At 49.6% G+C, this 18,812-nt stretch overlaps 1 protein-coding gene across 7 annotated transcripts in view; it reads right to left on the bottom strand.

Annotated features, from left to right (window-relative positions):
• ASTN2 (astrotactin 2) overlaps positions 1-18,812 on the bottom strand; it is a 348,717-nt gene that overhangs the window by 201,655 nt on the left and 128,250 nt on the right. For 5 of the 7 annotated variants that reach the window (XM_013182791.3, XM_066980984.1, XM_066980985.1 and 2 more), the window contains 2 exons: positions 14,791-14,937; positions 2,560-2,727 (listed from right to left, as the gene is read on the bottom strand). In XM_013182791.3, the coding sequence (XP_013038245.2) occupies positions 2,560-2,727; positions 14,791-14,937 (315 nt within the window). Of the gene's footprint in view, positions 1-2,559; positions 2,728-7,791; positions 7,893-14,790; positions 14,938-18,812 lie in introns of those variants that run through there. The other 2 variants (XM_048050849.2, XM_066980983.1) reach the window with 2 other exon arrangements.

Raw genomic sequence — 18,812 nt, 5'->3', positions numbered from 1 at the left:
AACACCTCTGCCTGAACCCTGGAGCAAAGAAGTTCTGGGCCAAGGCTGGATCCACACTGCAGGAGAGGTCAGCTATAAATGTGTGGGAGCATTTCAAGGCTGGCCCTGCTGCTCTTCACAGGGGAAACCTGCAGGGCAGTCATCCCCCAGACAGGACAAACCTTGGTCCAGGCTTCTCCTGGAAGCCAGAGAGGAGGGAGGGCAGGGAAACTCCTCGCACCCACTACTTGGGATGCTCCCAGAGATGATAAAATCCCTGACCTGGAAAGGTTGAAATCTAGATGGGATTTATATCCCCTAGTAAAACCACAGGCCTCTCTCTCTCTCGTGGTGATAAAAATAAATCACCCTTAAAAACAGAATGACATTAATAAAAATAAATCTCAAAATGCACGCTGTGCATCATAGAACTACAGTTTGCTCCCAGCCTGGCATGGGAGCTTCTCGCCAGCTGAAGGCTGGTCAACAGCGATGAATGTAAGCCATGTCTGGGGCTCTCTGCTGGGGCAGGGTGTCCAGCAGGTACTTCCAGAGGTCTCACTGTCAGTGGATGGTTGCTTGGTAAAATTTGGAAAACTGCTCTGAAAACCTGCATCCTCACCAGCAAGTCCTGCCCTGCCCCTGGGGATCCAACTGGTGCAGACAGAAGAAAGGTTCTGGTTTATCCATGTGCAAATTGCCAGGATGGAGAGAGGGGGAAGAAGCTGATGTACATTTTGGGTGAGGAAGCTGACAGTTCAGAGCATGGCTTCTCTGCCCTCCCTCCATCATGGGACTGGCTCAGAGCCTCAACGTGCCTAACGTGTCAGGACCACAGAGATCTTCTGCCTTGCTCCTCCTGCTTTGGCTGTTACCTCTGAACAGCTCACAGACCCTTTAAACCCATTTCCTTCTCCCCATCCCACTGCCTTCTCTCCATCCAACATCCAGGATGTGCCAGACTTCAATCAGCATCAGGCAGAGTCATCGCCACCCAGGTTTTGGCCAGATGGGAAGCAGGGACGGGAGCTGTAAAGCAGCAGCTGAGGTTAGGACCCAGCACGGCGCCGGAGCCGAGCACCTCCCAAGCTAATGAGCATCACTGCCTTCCCTGCAAACGAGATCTGACACGTCCTGCTCAAGCGTGGGGCATCCAGCGAGAGGGAGAAGCTGCTCTGGTGCACTGGGGATGCACAGGGAGCAGCAGCAGCTGCTGTGGGAGAACACGAGACCATGCAGGGGCCGTATCAGCCCTTCTCAGTGCCAGCGAGCAGAGCTACCTCCAAAGGGTCTCCTTGTGGTTTCTGCTGGCAGCAGAAGTCTTTCCTTCCTCCTCCCCTGGACCTGGGGAGAGCTGAACTGATCTTCCCTCATCCTCAGAGCTGTCTGCGTGTTGCTGATGTTTAAAACGATCCTTCTGTGCTGAGCCACGTGGGTGTGAAGATCCTCCTCCTGCATCACCTCCACATGCCAGGGAGCTGCTGCCACCTCCCAGCCCACCTTGGGGCTGCAGGTGACACCCAGGGCTTGTCGGCATGGGGAAGTGGCCAGAATAATTTCTGTGCTGTGGCTATGCTTGTCGGTGCCTTCATGCAGACAAGACTTGAGAACCAGGAGTATAAAAACAGAACATTGTGTTGACCAGGAAAATGGATTTATGAGACCTAGCTTAGTATTTGCATCTCAGCTGAGAAGGGAGAGACAAAAGGAGACCTCTCCTGCCAGCCCCCAGCACACTCGTAGCTCCCAGCTCACAACCTGGGAGGGTTTCTTCCTCCCCAGCTGCCATGCATTAGCGGCACAGCCTATGGCAGTGGGATGCTCAGAAGAAGCCTTCTCCTCTGTGAGCTGTCCCTCTTCAAGTCCACCGAAAAACCAGCAGCCAACACGGGGTCGCACACTCACGCATTTCTCACCCCACAGACCCCCTGGTTGCACTCTTAATCTTTTTGTGTTCCCGGACAGCTGCAGATCCCCGTGTGTGACCCGGGAGTGTGTGAGCCAGAAGGAAAGGTGCCATTTCTCCTTTGTAAGAGTCCCAGCACAGCAGGCTGCTGCTTCGCAGGGGCAAATCTGCGTGCAGGCAGGGTGCGCTCAGTGAAAAACTCCTCTGTGGGTTGGGAAAGATAGCAGCAGTGTCTGCAGCTCCACAAGGCAGGTGGAGGAGAGATCAGACCTAGGTCATATTAGGCAGGAGCACAGACGGGAAATGCTGTGCTCTGCCATTAAACAGTCAAAGGAAGACAAGGGATGGTGATGGGGCAAGATCATGGGTAGGTTTTCCAAAATGGACAGCAAAACGGCACAGCTTATAGGCAGCCAAACTCCACATGCCTGCTGTCGCCACACCAACGAACTGACAGATCCACTATTTCTTATCCCCATCCTGGCACCCACCTGCTTAACACCTTGTTAATGGTGGTCACCAGTGTGTCCCCTGTTGGTACCGCTCCGTACCCTGTGCCTAACACCAGGCTAGCATGGGGCTGAGCCAAGCAGCCATGGCAGACCCAGAGACAAACCTCCTCCCTTGCCTCTCCAGCCTCTGAAGGGTCTTCTCTCTTCCCAGGCCTCCCTTACCTGTCTCTTGGTCGCACAGCTGCTCACAGGCATCGGTGGTCCTCTGCCCACAGAGGTCTCTCACCCAGGGTGACGTGGCATTGATCTGGTAGTAAAGGGACAGCTTGGCTGGGTTTAGCCAGTCGGAGATGTCCAGGTAGCTGCCTTCGCTCACAACGAAGCTGCTGCCTAAGGGTGGGAAAAAAAAAAAGTGTGTTAGGTGTGCAGAAAAAGGAAAAAAAAAAAAGTAAAAAAAAGGAGCATGTCACAAGGAAGAAAAGGGGTGTCTTAAATAAGGCACCAAGGAATTTGTACATGAGGCAGCAGAACTTCTGAGTTACTGCCCCATCATTCTCCACAGCAGAGCCCCTGCTGCAGTGGGTCAGATCTTGGTACTCCAGTACCAATGGGAGAAACCAGCTCTGCAAAGGCTGAGAATTGGATGAGGGGCATGGGTTGGGGTGCTGTGGGCTCCTCAGCCTTCTCTGACAGATTATTAAGCTATTTTTACTCTCTGGTTTCTGGTTTCTCTTTCATGCTGATTGGGAAAAAAGAAAAAAAAAAAAGGAAAAAAAAAATTGCCCAGTATCAGACACACTGTTCCTCTATAGCTGGTGTGATGTTGAGATCAGCAAAATACTACTGGAATCACCAACACCCAAACCAAAGAACTTCATCTGACTGTGAAGTTCCTCCATACAAACACCCCAGCAAAAGGTGTGAGTGGTCCACCAGCTGGGAGGCTCCACTGCTGAGGTGCTCCCCCCATGCCACCCCTCCCAGTATCACGAGATACTGGATTTGATTTCCAGATCTCTGCAGAAATGTGGACAAATGCAATTATTCTGACCCATAAGATCAGAGCATCACGTCCCCAGCTCACGCAGATGGTGTCCACCAGAGTTCAGGATCCCAGAAGCAGGAGGACAGCAGCACCCCAGCCTGTCCCCGCTTCCCTTCTCCTAGCTCAAGGCAGCAAACTGGCCCAACACAACTCCTCGTAGCAGAGGAACTCCCTCACTCTCTCCCCCGAGAATTAGAAGAGAATTCCTGCCAAAAAAATCTTTCCTTACAAAATCTTATGTTTCTTTATTTTGTGAAATGTATTTTTCCCCACTGGCATCTGGGAATATGCATCATCTAATTAGCCAAATAGATTTTCAGTTCAGCCCAATCATTTCCTTATCTAACATCTGAGGCCCAGCATCGCTTGGGGGATTTTGCAGGCACAGAGGTCCTCATTAACTCTGATCTTCAATTACATTGATTATAAGACTGCCTCCATAATAGTGCTGCACAGATCAGAGGGGAACCAAAAAACCTCTGCCATTAAATGGTGTTTTACAAAAGTTACCGGGGTAAAAGCCTCTAAAAACAGGGGAGAAGAAACCTTCAGAGGGGAGTGGCCAAGGTGAACTGCCAGGTAAGGCAGGAGATAGCAGGCATCCTTCCAAGTGCTAGGACGTGGAAACAGGGGCAAGCTTTGCAGACACTACCTGAAGATTCAAATCCTTCTTAGTGATTACACGAGGACAGCAAGTCTATAGATCCAGGGTGTTATTTTCCTGAAACTTGAGGGCTTATATCACTTAGAAAAATAATGTCTAAGTGCCTTACTAAGCACTGCAGTTCTTAGCTCAATGAAAGCCAAGAGATTAAAAAAGCAGAAAAAAAAAAGAAATATAGCAGCAACCACCCCACATGAACCTGCTTGAACATAAACTTGCAATTTCCTTTTGAATGAGAATTGCAGATGCTTTAGGAGGCAGGAGCCCATCTCAACCTCATCCTACACCACGTTATCCACACAAGGGACAAGAAAGCAAAGCCTACAGTCAAACATTCAGGAGAGCGACCCCATTTCCAGGTATCCTGAGATCTCAGCACCATAAAAATAGAGGTCCTAATTTATGTGAATTCAAATTGTTTATATTGATACTGCTTATACAGACGCATCTCCGCGTTGATAGCTGAGGAGCGCAGCCGAACTACAGACTGCACAAGCAAACAGAAATGAGAGCTGCAGTTGCTCTGGGGACCCAGCGAAGCAGGAGCCTGGATCACCAGGGCTGCAGGAGACGTCTGTATCAGCCACACGGCAACAGCAGATTGCAGGGCAAATGCCACAACACCAGAGGAGAGCACTGAAATGCCAAGCTCAGAGATTTACTTAGAGCCACCTAATTTCTTCTGTTAATTATCGTCTCTACCATCAATATTTAAAGACAGCTTTAAATACCAATGGTAACTATTGCTGGTTTATTTTACCAAGTGAAAATGCGTTATGAACCCATTGGGAGTGTTTACATCCACACAGCATCCTGTCAATCTTGCTTGCTTGCTTGTTTTTCTAGCTTCCTAGCACGGCTCAAGAAGCACGTAAGTGCATTTTGAGGCTCAGTTACAGACAACTCCCTCTGTGCCCAAAGACTGAACAGCAAAACCACCAGCTCTTGATTAAATCCTTACTTAATGAACCCCACTTCTATTTAAAATACAGCCGGAGTAAAAGTAACAGAAGCAAATCAGACACAAAATAGTCGTATAATTAGGATTCATAAAGAGGAAGGTGACTTGAGCCATCGGAGTGCCCTGGCACAGGACCTGCCTGCTGGAGGGGACCCAGCGGGTGACAGCAGGGAAGCTGTCCTGGGACGGGCTGACCAGAGCCAGGTGCAAGTTTGTTGGGTGAAAAATCAAAAAAAAAAAAACCACAGATTTGAGAAGCTTGAAATAACTTGCAAATTTGTCGTATTTTTTACACAGAAAGACCTTCCCAAATATAATGCAACTGGAATTGAAAGAAAAGAAAAAATGAAGTGAAAACACTTGAATCCAAAATCCCTGGATTCAAAGTTCAGTGAAATATTATGTTTCCTCCATTTCAAGCTAAGGAAAAAATAAAAAAGCTGGGGAAATTGAAAGTTCTAGTTAATTGCAAACACTTCCTTTCCTTCCTAGGAGGAGGAGGAAAGAGGGGACAACTTCCAGCAAGGAAACTTCTCACATCACGGCCCAGAGACGGGTAAGGCTGTGAGATGTGTTCACAGATACACTCCTCACCTTCGCTCTTACTGAAAACATAAACAAACAAAAATCCCAACCTTGATCCTTTCATAGCTTGCCTAAAAAAAAAAAAAAAAAGCAGGAAGAGAAGCTTTACAAATATTTTGAAAGCTAAAATTCTGAAGATTTCAAAGCCTTTCTTACACAAATTTTCTCTTTGTTTTCAAAGAATCCACACACATAAAACAGTTTTCACAAGTCACCAGCGTGCACTTATCAAAAACATCTTGAAAAGCCAAGAAGGGGAAGACTGAATATCAAATCCTTTCAGAAACTACCGAGAACAAACATTTTCTAAGCGAGAGCCATTTCAAACACCTTCAGCTTGTCAGAAACACCTGCCAGATCTGCCTTCTCCAACGCGCGGCCTTTCAGCGGAGGTAACAGAAGAGGACGGCACCAGGGGACATGAACCCCATGGGGACATGCACCCCGCGTGGCTCACACCGCCTGTGCAGCAGTGGGGGAAGCCCCAGCTCTGAGCTGCCCTCTGGAGATGTGCTTTGAGACCCACGGACCCAGCTGGTTCGCCCTACGCCCGAACCCGGCCTCCAGGTTGAAGCGCGCACACAGGGACCACGGGGAGCAGGTCCCAGGAGACGCCACCCCCCCAAGCTGACTGCCTTCAGCTCAGCAAAATTCCCCTTAAACACAGACATTTAGGGCCCAGGTTAAAGCACCCAGCAGCGTCACATCAGCCAGACGAGGGAACACAACAGCAGCAGCTCCCAACCTGCCACCACCTCCCCATGGTGTAGGACACAGCCCTTGAGCTCCACAGGCTTTACGAGCAAGACTGCACCCCATACGGGCACCGAGGGGAATTTCACTACGAGGCTATGCAATGCCAGTGCTTCGGGGGATTGTTTTGTTTGGGTTTTTGCGTGTGTGTGTGTTTTTTCCCCCTTCGTTCTCAAATGCTGATCAAAGCCAGACCCGCTCAGACTGCAACCAAAGTTCGCGTCTCTCGTGCTGAGGTCTCCTTCAAAGTTCAGTGGGACTGCTTAAGCCTTGACAAAAGAACCTTGAAGTTTTGACATTTCAAAAATCATTTTCCAGAACAAAACAGGATAAAACAGCTCAGAAGAGATATCTAACAAGGGAAAAGAACAAAGCGCCCAAAAGGCAGCCAAAAGGGTTTGGCTCTTCCTTTCTCTCTCACTTTTTTTTTTTTTCAAGGGAAGAGATCAAATAAAACATTTTTTTTTTGAAGAATTTCTGTTTCTTCCTCTCTCCACTCCTTTTGTCTTCTTTGGTCCACTTGCTATATCTTGGACAACGAAACTCCCTTTTATCTAAAATTAGTATTTTATGTTTGAAAGATACGGGAGGTCATGCGACAGGTTGCTATTAATGTACCCATCCCTGCACTATCTTACAATTGTAATCCTGTTAAAGATTTACTTATTTTTTTAAAGACCACAGGAAGGATTATCCTCTTGCTCCATTCTGTAAGTACAAAGAATAATTCAATTTCTTTAGAGACTTTCTTTTTCTTGTAAAACTTGAAAGAACATTTCCCAAAGAGAGAACTCCTCCCCTATCAGCTCTTCCCATTGATCAGCTCTCACGCTCCTATCCTTGTACTGGGGAGTAAGAAATTTTGCTTCTCAAATCTCTTTCAGGAAATTCAGAGGAAAAGACAGACCGATGCTCTGTTCCCAGGACACACACACCTTGAGCTAAGCAGGGCAACAGGGCTTGGTGCAGGGTTTCATCCACAGGCTAATGCAGGGCCCAGCTCTACCACCCCTCTCCCGCTTAGCACAAAGCTGGACAATTTTGGAGTAATTTCCATTCTGCCAAATGAAATTCTTAATTTCTTCTGCTGAACTGAAACCAGGAATAGTATCACAGTGGATTCAAACCCACAGTAGCCATTTCCGTTTTGGATAATTTTGGAATGATTTCAATTCTGCCAAATGAATTTCTTAATTTCTTCTTCTAAATTGAAACCAGGAATAGTATCACAGTGGGTTCAAATCCACAGTAGCCATTTGCTTTTGTTTTTCAAACAGTTTCTCTCTTGAACAAGTTAAACACCTAAACAGAAAGTTTAGTAAGCTTTTAAAAGCACAAAAGTCTATACATACGTCTCTCTTTTCCATTTATTTTTTTCTATCAGCCAAGCTGAAAATGCAGCTCATACCACACACAGGGCTTGGCTCCAGGAGGTATTTTCATCACCTGAACTCTGTGCACGGCCGTGGGCTGCTGGCGCCAGCGCTCCCCAACCTGCAGATGTGCGAATCCGGAGCTTCCCATGCATTACAAACGCTGTCAATCCTCACGTTTTTCACCCTGGCACAGCAGAAGCAAATTAGCGATACAAATCTGTATGCAATTACATCTAAGACTAGAAGCATCTTTCCTGTGGGAGGAGCGGGGTTACATTTTAATTGTTAAATCACACTTGCTTGGTAATTTTGACAGATTCTTTCTTTGGATTTTCTTGGAAATCAGTCCAGATTTCACCAGGGATGAACTGCTGTCAAAGAACGCGTGTATTTCATTTTGTACAGCAAGCGATCACTTGGGCACCCTTCCCCAGACCTGAGCGGAACCAAAACTCCCACATGCAAACGTGCTGAGGCTTCACCTCCGCAAGACCTGGGTTGAAGCCACCAGCACCAAGCCCTTGAAGTAAGGGGCCCCTCCGCCTGCTCCACGGTGTTATCAGGCACCAGAACTGCCCAGGTGTCAGTACCAGCACACTCACGTCCTTAGTAGGCATCTGGGCTAGCAACGGCTGAGACAAATCAGATTCCTGAAGCAAAGCTTCTCTTTAATGCTCTCTATCTCCAAACTCCCTCGCTCCAGCCTGGGGCTCTTCTGCAGCGACACTCTAGATATTGGACAAGAGTTTGGGGAAATCCACCCTAAATCTGATCACTCCGCTAAGTATCTGATGGATGAGCTCTGATAAGCTTTAAAGAACATGAAGTGTGTGTGAATGTAAGAGATTTTTCAGCCAGCACCAAGACCAAACATTCCCCCCAAGGCTGCAGAAAACGCAACCAAGATGCAGCACACGCAAAATCAATGCACCGCAGGACCAAGGTGAGCCACCACCTGCTCATCACAAGGTTGGGCACTGCCAGTGACACCACTTGGGAGAATTATTGAGTAAAGTGGCACGCTCTCGGCTATGCAGCCTCAGCAGATCCTCTCTGCATTGCTGCTTATTGCTGCTGCAAGTATCCCGTGAATTGTTGCTCGAAAGCAAGCGTGGCCTAAGCCAGGTTCCTAGGACTGACCCACCAGCACTCTTCTGAGACAGGCAGGGTCTCATCCTGCAAATACAGATGCCCAGGTTTTCATCTCTCCTTCCTATGGAAGGGAGCAGGCTAGCTGGCCAAATACACCCTGCCTTATTGCACTCTGCCCTCACCGTCCCTCCCAGATCAGAGAATGAACGGTGCTGGTGTGAGCTCAGCAGGCGCTGGGCGATGCCACCTCCCCAGTGCTGGACGCGTCCTGCCTCTCTCAGGATGCCACAACCCCCAGCTCCAAGCAGGCCCTGGCTGACACCATCCAAACATCACCACCAGTCCCCCCAGTTGGCTCCAATAAATCCCACAAGGGACTGACGAAGAGGCAATTTCCTTCCCTTGCAAGCGGAGCTGCCCCGGCACGGGGACAAGCCAAGTGCGGGATCACAAGCCTGTCACAGGCACGATAAAAACATGATGTACTTCAGCCTCCGGAATCTTATTAGTTCCTCATGCAAAGAGTGTTCACGCCGTAAAACCGTCTTGGAATCCCTTTGATCCACGCTGATACAGTTTATAAATTGATGTTAATATTTAGAGTTCATGTCTGGTGATGCTGCAGCCATTTGCTCGCATTTTCTTGCCAGCCAAGCAGGCGCAGGAGCAGGAGTGAGCTGTAACGCAGGCACGGAGATGACCCAGTGATTAAGAGCTGATGAAATTAAATGCAATCTGCAGAGCTGCCCCCAGCACAGCCGCCTCGCCAAAAACATGCTGTGCTTGGGGCAGCCAGACCCAGGGCTGGGGCTGGCAGTGCAGCTCCTGCCGAAGCACTGACCCGCATCTCCACACAGCAAAATGGGCACTGCTGCAGCAGAGCAACTCCAGGCTGAGAAACTGCAACAGAAAAGCCCAGTTTCAAGCCAGCCCTTTCCTTCTGCTGATTTCAGGGGGGCTGATGTGGCTGGGAATGGTTGGGGAGCTCTGGAGCCCGGCTGCCGTAGGGGAAAGCTCTGAGGGACGGAAATCTTTGAGACCCAAGCCCTTCCTCCATCCTTCTGGTGCCAAGCGGGGATGCTTCATTTGTAAATCAATGAGCATCTCCAGCTCTTCCTTTGCTGTAAAGCAGAGCCCAGCACTGGGCCGCTCCCCACCGCCTGCATCTCTCGTTGCTGCTTATTTCTATGCGAGCGCATGCGCAGCACGTGCCGAGCACACGTGAGCCAGCGCCTGAGGAACCAAACTAATGCCTGGTCACCTCCGAGGGCTGCACAACGTTGAGCAGGAGATGTCAAAAGCAAACAATTTAAAGCAACAAATTTAATTAAAACCAAAATGAGAAGTTGTTGCGAGTCCAACAATTGCAGTCTACAGAGCTCAGTCAATCTTTGGGGAAAATTAGCAGAAGCTGCTAATAGCAGCATCCAATTCCACCGGCGTCGCGGAGGAAACAGTTGCAGGGGGAAGGAAATGAATAATCTTCAGATGAAACAATTACTGATCAGCCGTGTGACAATCACACACCATCATCATTCAGGCGGGCAGATGCAGATGCATGAAGCTTGGGAAAAATGCCCCAAAGCACAGCTTCCTCCAGCTCTGCCACCTTACTAGCCGCTCACACCCAAAGCACTGGCTCGGGTTTGCACAGCTGCCAGTAGCCAGAAGAGCACCAGGAAGCAGCAGTGCTTCAGCCACCCACGAGGGCTGTTCCCAGGGATGCTCGGTTTGTTTTCCTTCCGCCTCGCTTGCAGGGCTGGCTGGAGGAGCTGGTGCTCATCCCGCGGGATGCCCCCACATCTGCAGCTGGGCTGCAGCTGCAGAAACACCAGTGCTCTGAGCAACGCCCACTGCAAGCATCCCAGCTGCACAGGCCGTGCCTCTGCTCACTGATTTTCCGAAACCACCCTGACCCAAGCTCAGTGCTGTCCCAGACAGAGGCGGCACCACTTTTTCCCTGGCACACATCTCCAAAGAGGCAGAAAGAAGGCTGTAAATGCCCAGAGATGCCTCTGAAGCACCAGAAGCCTGGTTTATGTCCTTTACTTTATTTCCACTTATAAAACGAAGCCCTACAAGCCCCTGGTTAAACGTAGCTCTTCCTTCCTTCTGCACGCCATGGAGGACCTCGCCTACCTCTCCCACTAAAGTATCCCGATACAAACATCCACCAACACCATATATAACCTCTTTGCAGACCATAAAAATGGGAAGCTTTAATTGATACTATATTTCAAACTGTTGTGCAGCAAGGACATACTCCAGGCTAAGTCCTCTAGGGTATCTTTCTCCAGCCCTGCTTTCCCTGCAAGCAGCTCCCATTGCTCTCTCTCTACTTTTTGAATGATTACTTACAAGAGAAAAACCCTCCTGAATGCACCGAGCTGAGTGGCTAACATATTCATAAGGGGTTTTATTGCTCAGATGGAGGGACTCTCTTTTCTTTTTCCCCCCTTTGATGCTGCTAAATGTTCCTCTAAATAATGCTTTGCATTTCCAAGTCCTCATAAAAGCCACCGCAAGCCTTCCTATAAATTCAAGCCTGCTCTGAAACGGGCATGATGCCTGCTGCTGGGTGCAGGCAGATGCTGCATAGTTCCTGACACCAGGGGGACACACGATTTCCATGCCCTGGAGCAGTGGCAGAAGGGAGCGGAGGCTGCTTGAGCCACTTGGGGAGGAACGAGAAAGGAACGAGAAAGGAATTGGAGGCCTCCCTGCCCTCCCGGTGTAATGCAACCCCCTGCAGCACCAAGGGCAGGGACAAAGCCAGTGCCTTCCCCAGCCCTATGACAACCCCACAAGACCCGTGCAGCAAAGGAGGCTCCTTGCAGTGCACCACAAGAGAGGCTTTACGGGCACGGATGTGTTTCTCGGAGGGGAGGCCCCCAGCCTCCCCCCGGCAGCCAGGGCAGCAGAGAGCAGCGCAGCTTGTGCCAGGCTCCTGTGCAGGTGGCTGCCCTGGGAAATGAAGAAAGAGCAGCTGTACAAACCAGTCAGTAATTGTTCAGAGGGGAGCGAAACAGGGGGAGAACCCATCAAATGAACACGAGGAAGAAAACGAACCAAGAGAGAGAAACAAGGGCAATAGAGACGCGCTGGTTATTAATACTGCTGGTGATCATCTGCTCTCCCACCCTTCACTGCCAGTTGGCTTCTTGTCCCAGCCCTTCCCCTGCTCTCTCCCACCCTCCAACTCTAACAGGCTCAGAAGCTTCTTTTTCCAACACCACCGCTTGTTGCAGGGGGGAAGCTGCTCTCCCCTGGGGCTGGAGACATTTGGTGGGGCTTCTCCCCCCTCCTTTCCCCAATTTGGTTTAGGATCCTGGTGCACCAGAGCTGGCTCACATCTATTTATTTCCTTCACAGATGAGTCTTCATCTGACAGGAGAGGGATTGCTTTCAGCCTCTGTCTTTGTTTGGCTTTTCCTGCAGAGGTGTTGGTAGCTTCTCCGTTCTCAGATTTTCCTTGGCTACTGGCATCTATTGAAATACTGCATATCAAACGGGAATTAGAGGGCACCCTTCTCTTGTGCGGGAACATCTCCCATGAAGGCACCTTCCCCGCCTGCTCACAGAGCCTGCCTTATCGTCACGCAACATACAAAGGAGAGCAGCTTAAGGATGCAGACTGTTTAAGTGCACAGCAGCATTAACGAGACGTTGGGTGCCGTGTGAGCAGCTGCTTTAAGACTGATCAAAGCTCCCAGCCCCATGTGGGCCAATGCAATCAGCTCTGCCGCCGATCCACTCACACGGCAATAACCACGCCAGCACCCCCCGCCCCCCCCCTCCCACCCCCCAGCCCTGATATTTGGCAAAAAGCAGCATTAAGAGTTGGAAATGAACCCAGTAAGTCAGGAACAGGTCCCCCCTTCGCCACCAGTGTAGGACTCCGGGTGACAAGCCACACGCCACCTCCCCGAACACAGCCAGCAATGGTTTCCTGGGTGCCATACAGATTTCCAAGCCCAGCTCAGTTCAGTGTTGCCTTTAAACGTTTCCTAGCATTTTGCTGCCAGTTTGGTGCTGCCTTGGGATTTGTTGTTAATCAACTAGAAGGGACAACTTTAAGAGCTTTCCTCTTCCCAGGCAATGGACTCCGCCATCACATAAAACGATGAGATTTCAGTAAAACTGATAGCCACTGCAAAATGTCTTTGCTGCTTCTGTATGAAGAATTTGACTGTTTCCCATAAAAATATTTAAAAAGTTTTTGCAGTTTGTAATTATATTTTACAGTTTCATTACAAAGCTCATTTTAATTCTTTGCCAAACCGTTTTTACCAGTCCTCTTGCCACTTTCTCTTTAAAGAAGTCATTAAGTTGGAACTGGAGATCATCCCATTTCCCCCAGTTTCAAGGATATTAATCTATTTTATTGGTATTTCATTGTCATTTCCATTCGACTGTTCTCTGTATTTGCATAATTTGCATTGCCACTCCCTTCCTGGCGAAAAGCACAGACTCGTCTTTCCACTTTAACTCTACGGGGTCGCATTACATTTTGTTTTATTTTAGTTTTCGAGGACGCAAGCCTTCCGTGGGCCAGGGGCTCTGCAGGATGCTGGAGCCTATTTCCACCACTGCCTTCCCCCTGGCCTTCAGCAGGGCTCCTGTGCTCTCCCTCTCTTCTGCGGCTGGTTGTGGGCTGGGGACGGCGCGTCCCTCCCAGCCTATGCGATAACCTGGCCGGTGCCTCGAGGGACGCGAGTTGATACTGGAGCAGCCTCATTTCCCCAAAGCAAAATGAGTTTCTGTTCTCTGATTGTTCGGAATAAAAATCTGTGAAAACTACAGAATATTTATTTGCAGCCTGGGCAGTACTTAATGCCTTTTAGAAGCAGGTCAAGGCGCAGCCAAGTCCCTTATTTCAAGTTATGCCTTTTTCAGCTCCACACTCCACTAACGGTCTGTTCCTCCAATCTGAGGCCACAAAGCAGACACTCTCCTCCTCTTTTTCTTAATAACCAAGCTTTAGCCATTAGGGCAGCCTCCGGCCCCTGAGACTGGATTGCAATTTCCAGAGCCAGCAGCTAAGAAGCTTCCTGAGGGGGCAGAGCAGCGGCAGCCTTCCCACCAGCACAGGGCACCAACCCGCTGGCTGCACACAGCACCCATCCCAAAAGCATCGTTACAGGTGCAGACACACATGCGTGGTGAGGCTCCGTGCTGGGACTGAAGAACCCACTCTCATCAAGGCTGAATACCATTTAAAACAGACCAGGGAATCCCTCTCTGTCATGGGGGGATGCTTTAAGCCCCACTTAACCACACTGCTGCACCTCATTAAGCATCTAACTCACCCCACTGTGTTCACACCCCCAAGGGACACGCTCCGTCCCAACCCCACTGGGTGGATGGGAACCAGCACGGGGCTGGGAGCAGCACAGCTCTGGCAGGGAGAAGGTGTACCCTCAGCATGCCCCGAGCAGTCAGGCGAGCACGGAAGCTGAGGAATTGGAACTGACTGAATAATGGGTCCCATCGGCTGGAAGAAAATGAAATTTGCCCTCGTGTTACTGAAAACTTGCACTTGACGCTCACTGCACATTATAAAGAAAAGGTCAGTGAAACACAACAAATGCAAGGAGCCCAGTCGGAGAAAGCAATAAATAGTGACAGCAGCCCCTGTCTAATTTTTCAAAGCATCTCTGCCTTTGCTCAAGTACTACCAGTTTCACTCTGCACTGCTGCAAGGGGCTGGGACAGACAGATCAGCTGCTGCAGGACAGGAGCACGCATATGCAGGCTCCCGGGGCTCATCAGCGAGTCCAGATGAGAACAGGAATATCCATCAGATATGTTTAGTGATAAAAACAACAAAGGTGCAATTGAGAAGAGGAAAGTTTACCCCCATGGTGTGGTCCTCTAGAGATGCCTGCTAAGGTGCTGACTCAGGGAGGCTTTAGGTAAGCTATAAAGAGAGCGGCTGCTGTGGGGTGAAGGGATTCTGATGCCCATGGGGTCTTACCATCGGCGATGAAGTGCTCAGGTACATGAAGTGTCACCTTTACAGTCAGCGGGCAGGAGAGCTGGGAGCCGCACACCATGGCAAGAATGCAGGAGCTGACCGCAATGAGGGTCAGGGCTGTCTTGTTGATGGGGCTTTTCATCGAACCTGGAAGGCAAAGAGAGTGGTGGGTGCTGCGGGAGGGACCCGCCTCGGCACCCCCACCCCGAAAGGCCCCCCCAGCTTGCTCTGCTTCCCCCTGCCCCATGAAGACCAGAGCTCCTGGATCCTTCACACCCTATTCTTCCCATCACGGTTTGCTCATGGTCCTGCAGGCTCCTGCAGCCAAGCCCCAGGCAGTTTTCATCAGCCTAGGTTTATGTGGCAAATTTTATCAGGTCACAAAAATAATCAAGCCAAATGCGAGGGCTGCTGGTACCATGGCATCATTTACTCTTGCTTAACACCAGGAGAAATCTATGTCTACAAATTTTATATAGCATTGCCGAGTGTTAATTATTTATACAAATATGTATAAATATTCAGTCATCACACAGGGACTATGATGAACAACAAAGCAACCTACAGAGCCAGCCGCTTTTTACAGGCAGCGGAGATTACAGGAGAAGTTTTATTTTGTCAGTCACAGAAGCTTACGGTACCTTCAGAAAAAGCAGCTCACAAAGGATTTTGTTACAAGCGCCAACTCAACACTTCCCAACACAAAGAGGGGCTTCTGAAGCCAGCACCTGGACGGGAAGCGGGTCACCTGTCCCCAGCTCCGTGGCCATGTGCTGGACACGTAGGGTAGGGGATGTCTGCATGGAGCAGCCACCAGCTGGGGACATCCCCGTCCTGCTCCTCCCCTGCTACTCTGTGCAGACCTGCACGCACAGACAGCCTTGTTTGGCACCTTGTGTTTTACTTTTTCTTTCTTTTTCCTTTCTTTCTTTTTCATTTTTTTTTCTTTCTTTCTTTCTTTCTTTCTTTCTTTCTTTCTTTCTTTCTTTCTTATTTATTTTTTAAGCAAATGGAATTACAGAATCACAGAATAAGGACAACTGAGGCTGCAACGAGGAGACTAGGAAGCACCAAAAGGGACTTCATGTCTTGGAAAGATGCTGAAGGGATCAGGCCTTCTTGTTCCGATTACAGGAAGCACCATGCTCACAGGTTCTCATCCTCCTGAGGGGTTCCAACCACCTGGATGTCTGCTGGGAAAGCCATGTGGCAGGCAGTAAGCAATCCAGGAGACTCCTGGTGTCCACAGAGGACAAGTTCCCTGTCCAGGTACTGGACAAACCAACCAGAGGAGAAGCATTACTGGGCCTGGTGCTCACCAACGCGGAAGAACTTGTTAACCAAGTTAAAACTGGGGGAAGCCTCGGTTGCAGTGACCATGCCCTGGTTGAGTTTGTGATCTCAATGGATATGGGCCTGGCTGAGAGCAAAGTCCCTGAACTTCAGAAGAGCCAACTTCCAGCTGTTCAAAGAATTAGTGGATAAGATCCCATAGGACACAGTCCTTAGGGACAGAGGATCTGATCAGAGCTGGAACTCGTTAAGGATATTTTCCTTGGAACACAAGAACTATCTTTCCCATATGCAATAAATCAAAAAGGGAAGGTAGGAAACCAGCATGGCTGAACAAGGTCCTGATGGTCAAACTTAGGCAAAAGAAGGAAATGCACAGATGGTGGAAACAGGGCCACGTGCCCTAGGAAGAGTAAAGAAATGCTGTCTGGATGTGCGGGGATGGGATCAGGAAAGACAAGGCACTGACAGAACTAAACCTGGTGAGGGAGGCAAAGAATAACAAGAAGGGGTTCTACAGGTACATTGGTCACAAAAGAAACACTAGGGAGAGTGTAGTGCCTCTGACAAATCGAGATGGAGAACTGGTACTGACATATGTGGAGAAGGCAGAAGTACTTAACAACTTCTTTGCCTCGGTCTTCACTAGTGGTCAGGCTTCCCACATCTCTCGTGTCCCCGAACCTCTGGGCAGGGGCTGGGGGAGCAGAGTCCCCCCACCGTAAGCGAAGAGCAAGTTCAGAACCTCCTGACACTACTTAACTACAAGTCTATGGGCCCTGAGGGAATTGGCTGATGTAGTCACCAAGCCACTCTCCATCATATTTGAAAAATCATGGCAGTCAGGCAAAGTCCCTAGTGACTGGAAAAAGGAAAACATCACCGCCATTTTTAAAAAGTGTAGAAAGGCCGACCTGGGGAGCTACAGACCAGTGAGCCTCACCTCTGTACCTGGCACGATCATGGAATGAATGCTCCTGGAGGCAATGTTAAGGCACATGCAGGACAAGGAGGTGATCTGGGACAACCAGCATGGCCTTGCCAAGCACAAATCGTGCCTGACCAACCTGTTGGCTTTCTATGATGGAGTAACTGCATCAGTCAACAAGGGAAGACTGACTGATGTCATCTACCTGGACTTCTGTAAGGCCTTTGACATGGCCCCACACCACATCCTAATCTCTAAATCGGAAACATGGATTTGAAGGGTGGGCCACCTGATGGATAAGGAATTGGCTCAGTGGCCACACCCAGAGAGTGGTGGTCAATGGCTCTATGTCCAAGTGGAGGCCAGTGATGAACAGTGTCTTAAGATGAGCAGTGACTTAATTGCATCGTTCCTAGCCGTGATAGTTCTCACTGAACACAACTAGAGTGAGGGCGTGCTACGTTGTTGGTCAATCTGTGATCATGATAGTTCAGTACCCTCAGTCTGACCGGACCCAAATCGGTAAATATGTTATTGGTGAATCTGTGACTGTGAATCCAACCAGACCCATAACGGTTACACCCCTTAACGCGACAGCTGGGAAAGACCTTCACGATCACCAAGCCCAATCATCATCCTGACCTACTGAGTCCACTCACTAAACCTTAGTGCCACATTCAAAATACCTCTTGAATACCTCCCAGGATGGGGACTTCACCGTGTCCCTGGGCAGTGTATTCCAGTGCTTGACCACCCTCTCCACGAAGAAATCCTTCCTGATATACAATCTAAACCTCCCCTGGTTCATCTTCAGACTGTTTCCTTATACGCTATCATTTGTCATCTGAGAAAAGAGACCGACACCTTCCTTGCTGAAACATCCTTTCAGGTAGTTGCAGGGAGTTTAATCAAAAGCCAAATAAGAACTCAAACATCAGCAGGTCTCGAGTTACAAACAATGGCTGGATCAGGTCGTCTACAGTGTGCTGGGACAGACCAACCCCAGATGACAAGGGGAAAGGATGTGAGACTGGGCAATGAAGACATGTTTGGGAAAGACCTGGCTGCCCCATGAGATGCAGATGCTCTTGTTCAGTGCAGGCCAGGAGCAAGCATGAGCCACCCTCTGATGATGGAGAGGACCAGGAGAAACCATCCCCTGGCCTCTGCTACCCAATCTGTGGGTCCCCAAGCAGGGGCAGTCCCCGCACCCTGAGGCCGGGGAGCTGCACGTTGATCTCCCCAGCCTGGCCCTTCCATCAGCATCATGTACCAGGATTGCAACAGGCACCTCGCTGAGCAGTCGGTCCCTTCAGCTCTGCATCTCCTGAAAACTTTGGGGAACACGGAAATGCCAACGAGAGGGCATGGACCAGCAATACACCCAGCTGCAGCACAGACTGCTACAGTGCAGCCAAGATGACCCAGCTGCTAGTAGACCTGACCATGTGCCTGCCGAGGATTCAGGCAAGGACATATCTTTATTTTTGGAACCTGATCCAGCTCCCCCCTCCTTGCCCTCTGCCATCGTTATTTCATCAGCAAAGCGAGATTTATAAAGCATCTGCTTAAAAATTGAATGGGAAATGCATCTAGCAAGTTAGCACTTGCGTGTTTCACCCTGTAATTTCATCAAACCCACTTAGAGATGTGGGTGCCAGAGCAGGGAACTGGCGTCCAGGCTGAGCCCGAGGCACAACCTGCATTTTCCAGGCCAGCAGTGTGTCCCAGCAAAGCCTCCCCTGCTGCAGGATGGAGCCTGCACAGTGGGTGCTGCTCCTGACATTTGCAGGACAAGAGA

Source organism: Anser cygnoides, chromosome 20, assembly GCF_040182565.1.
Source record: "Anser cygnoides isolate HZ-2024a breed goose chromosome 20, Taihu_goose_T2T_genome, whole genome shotgun sequence".
NCBI classification, from domain to species: Eukaryota; Metazoa; Chordata; class Aves; order Anseriformes; family Anatidae; genus Anser; species Anser cygnoides.
This window is presented reverse-complemented; position numbering and strand designations above follow the sequence as displayed.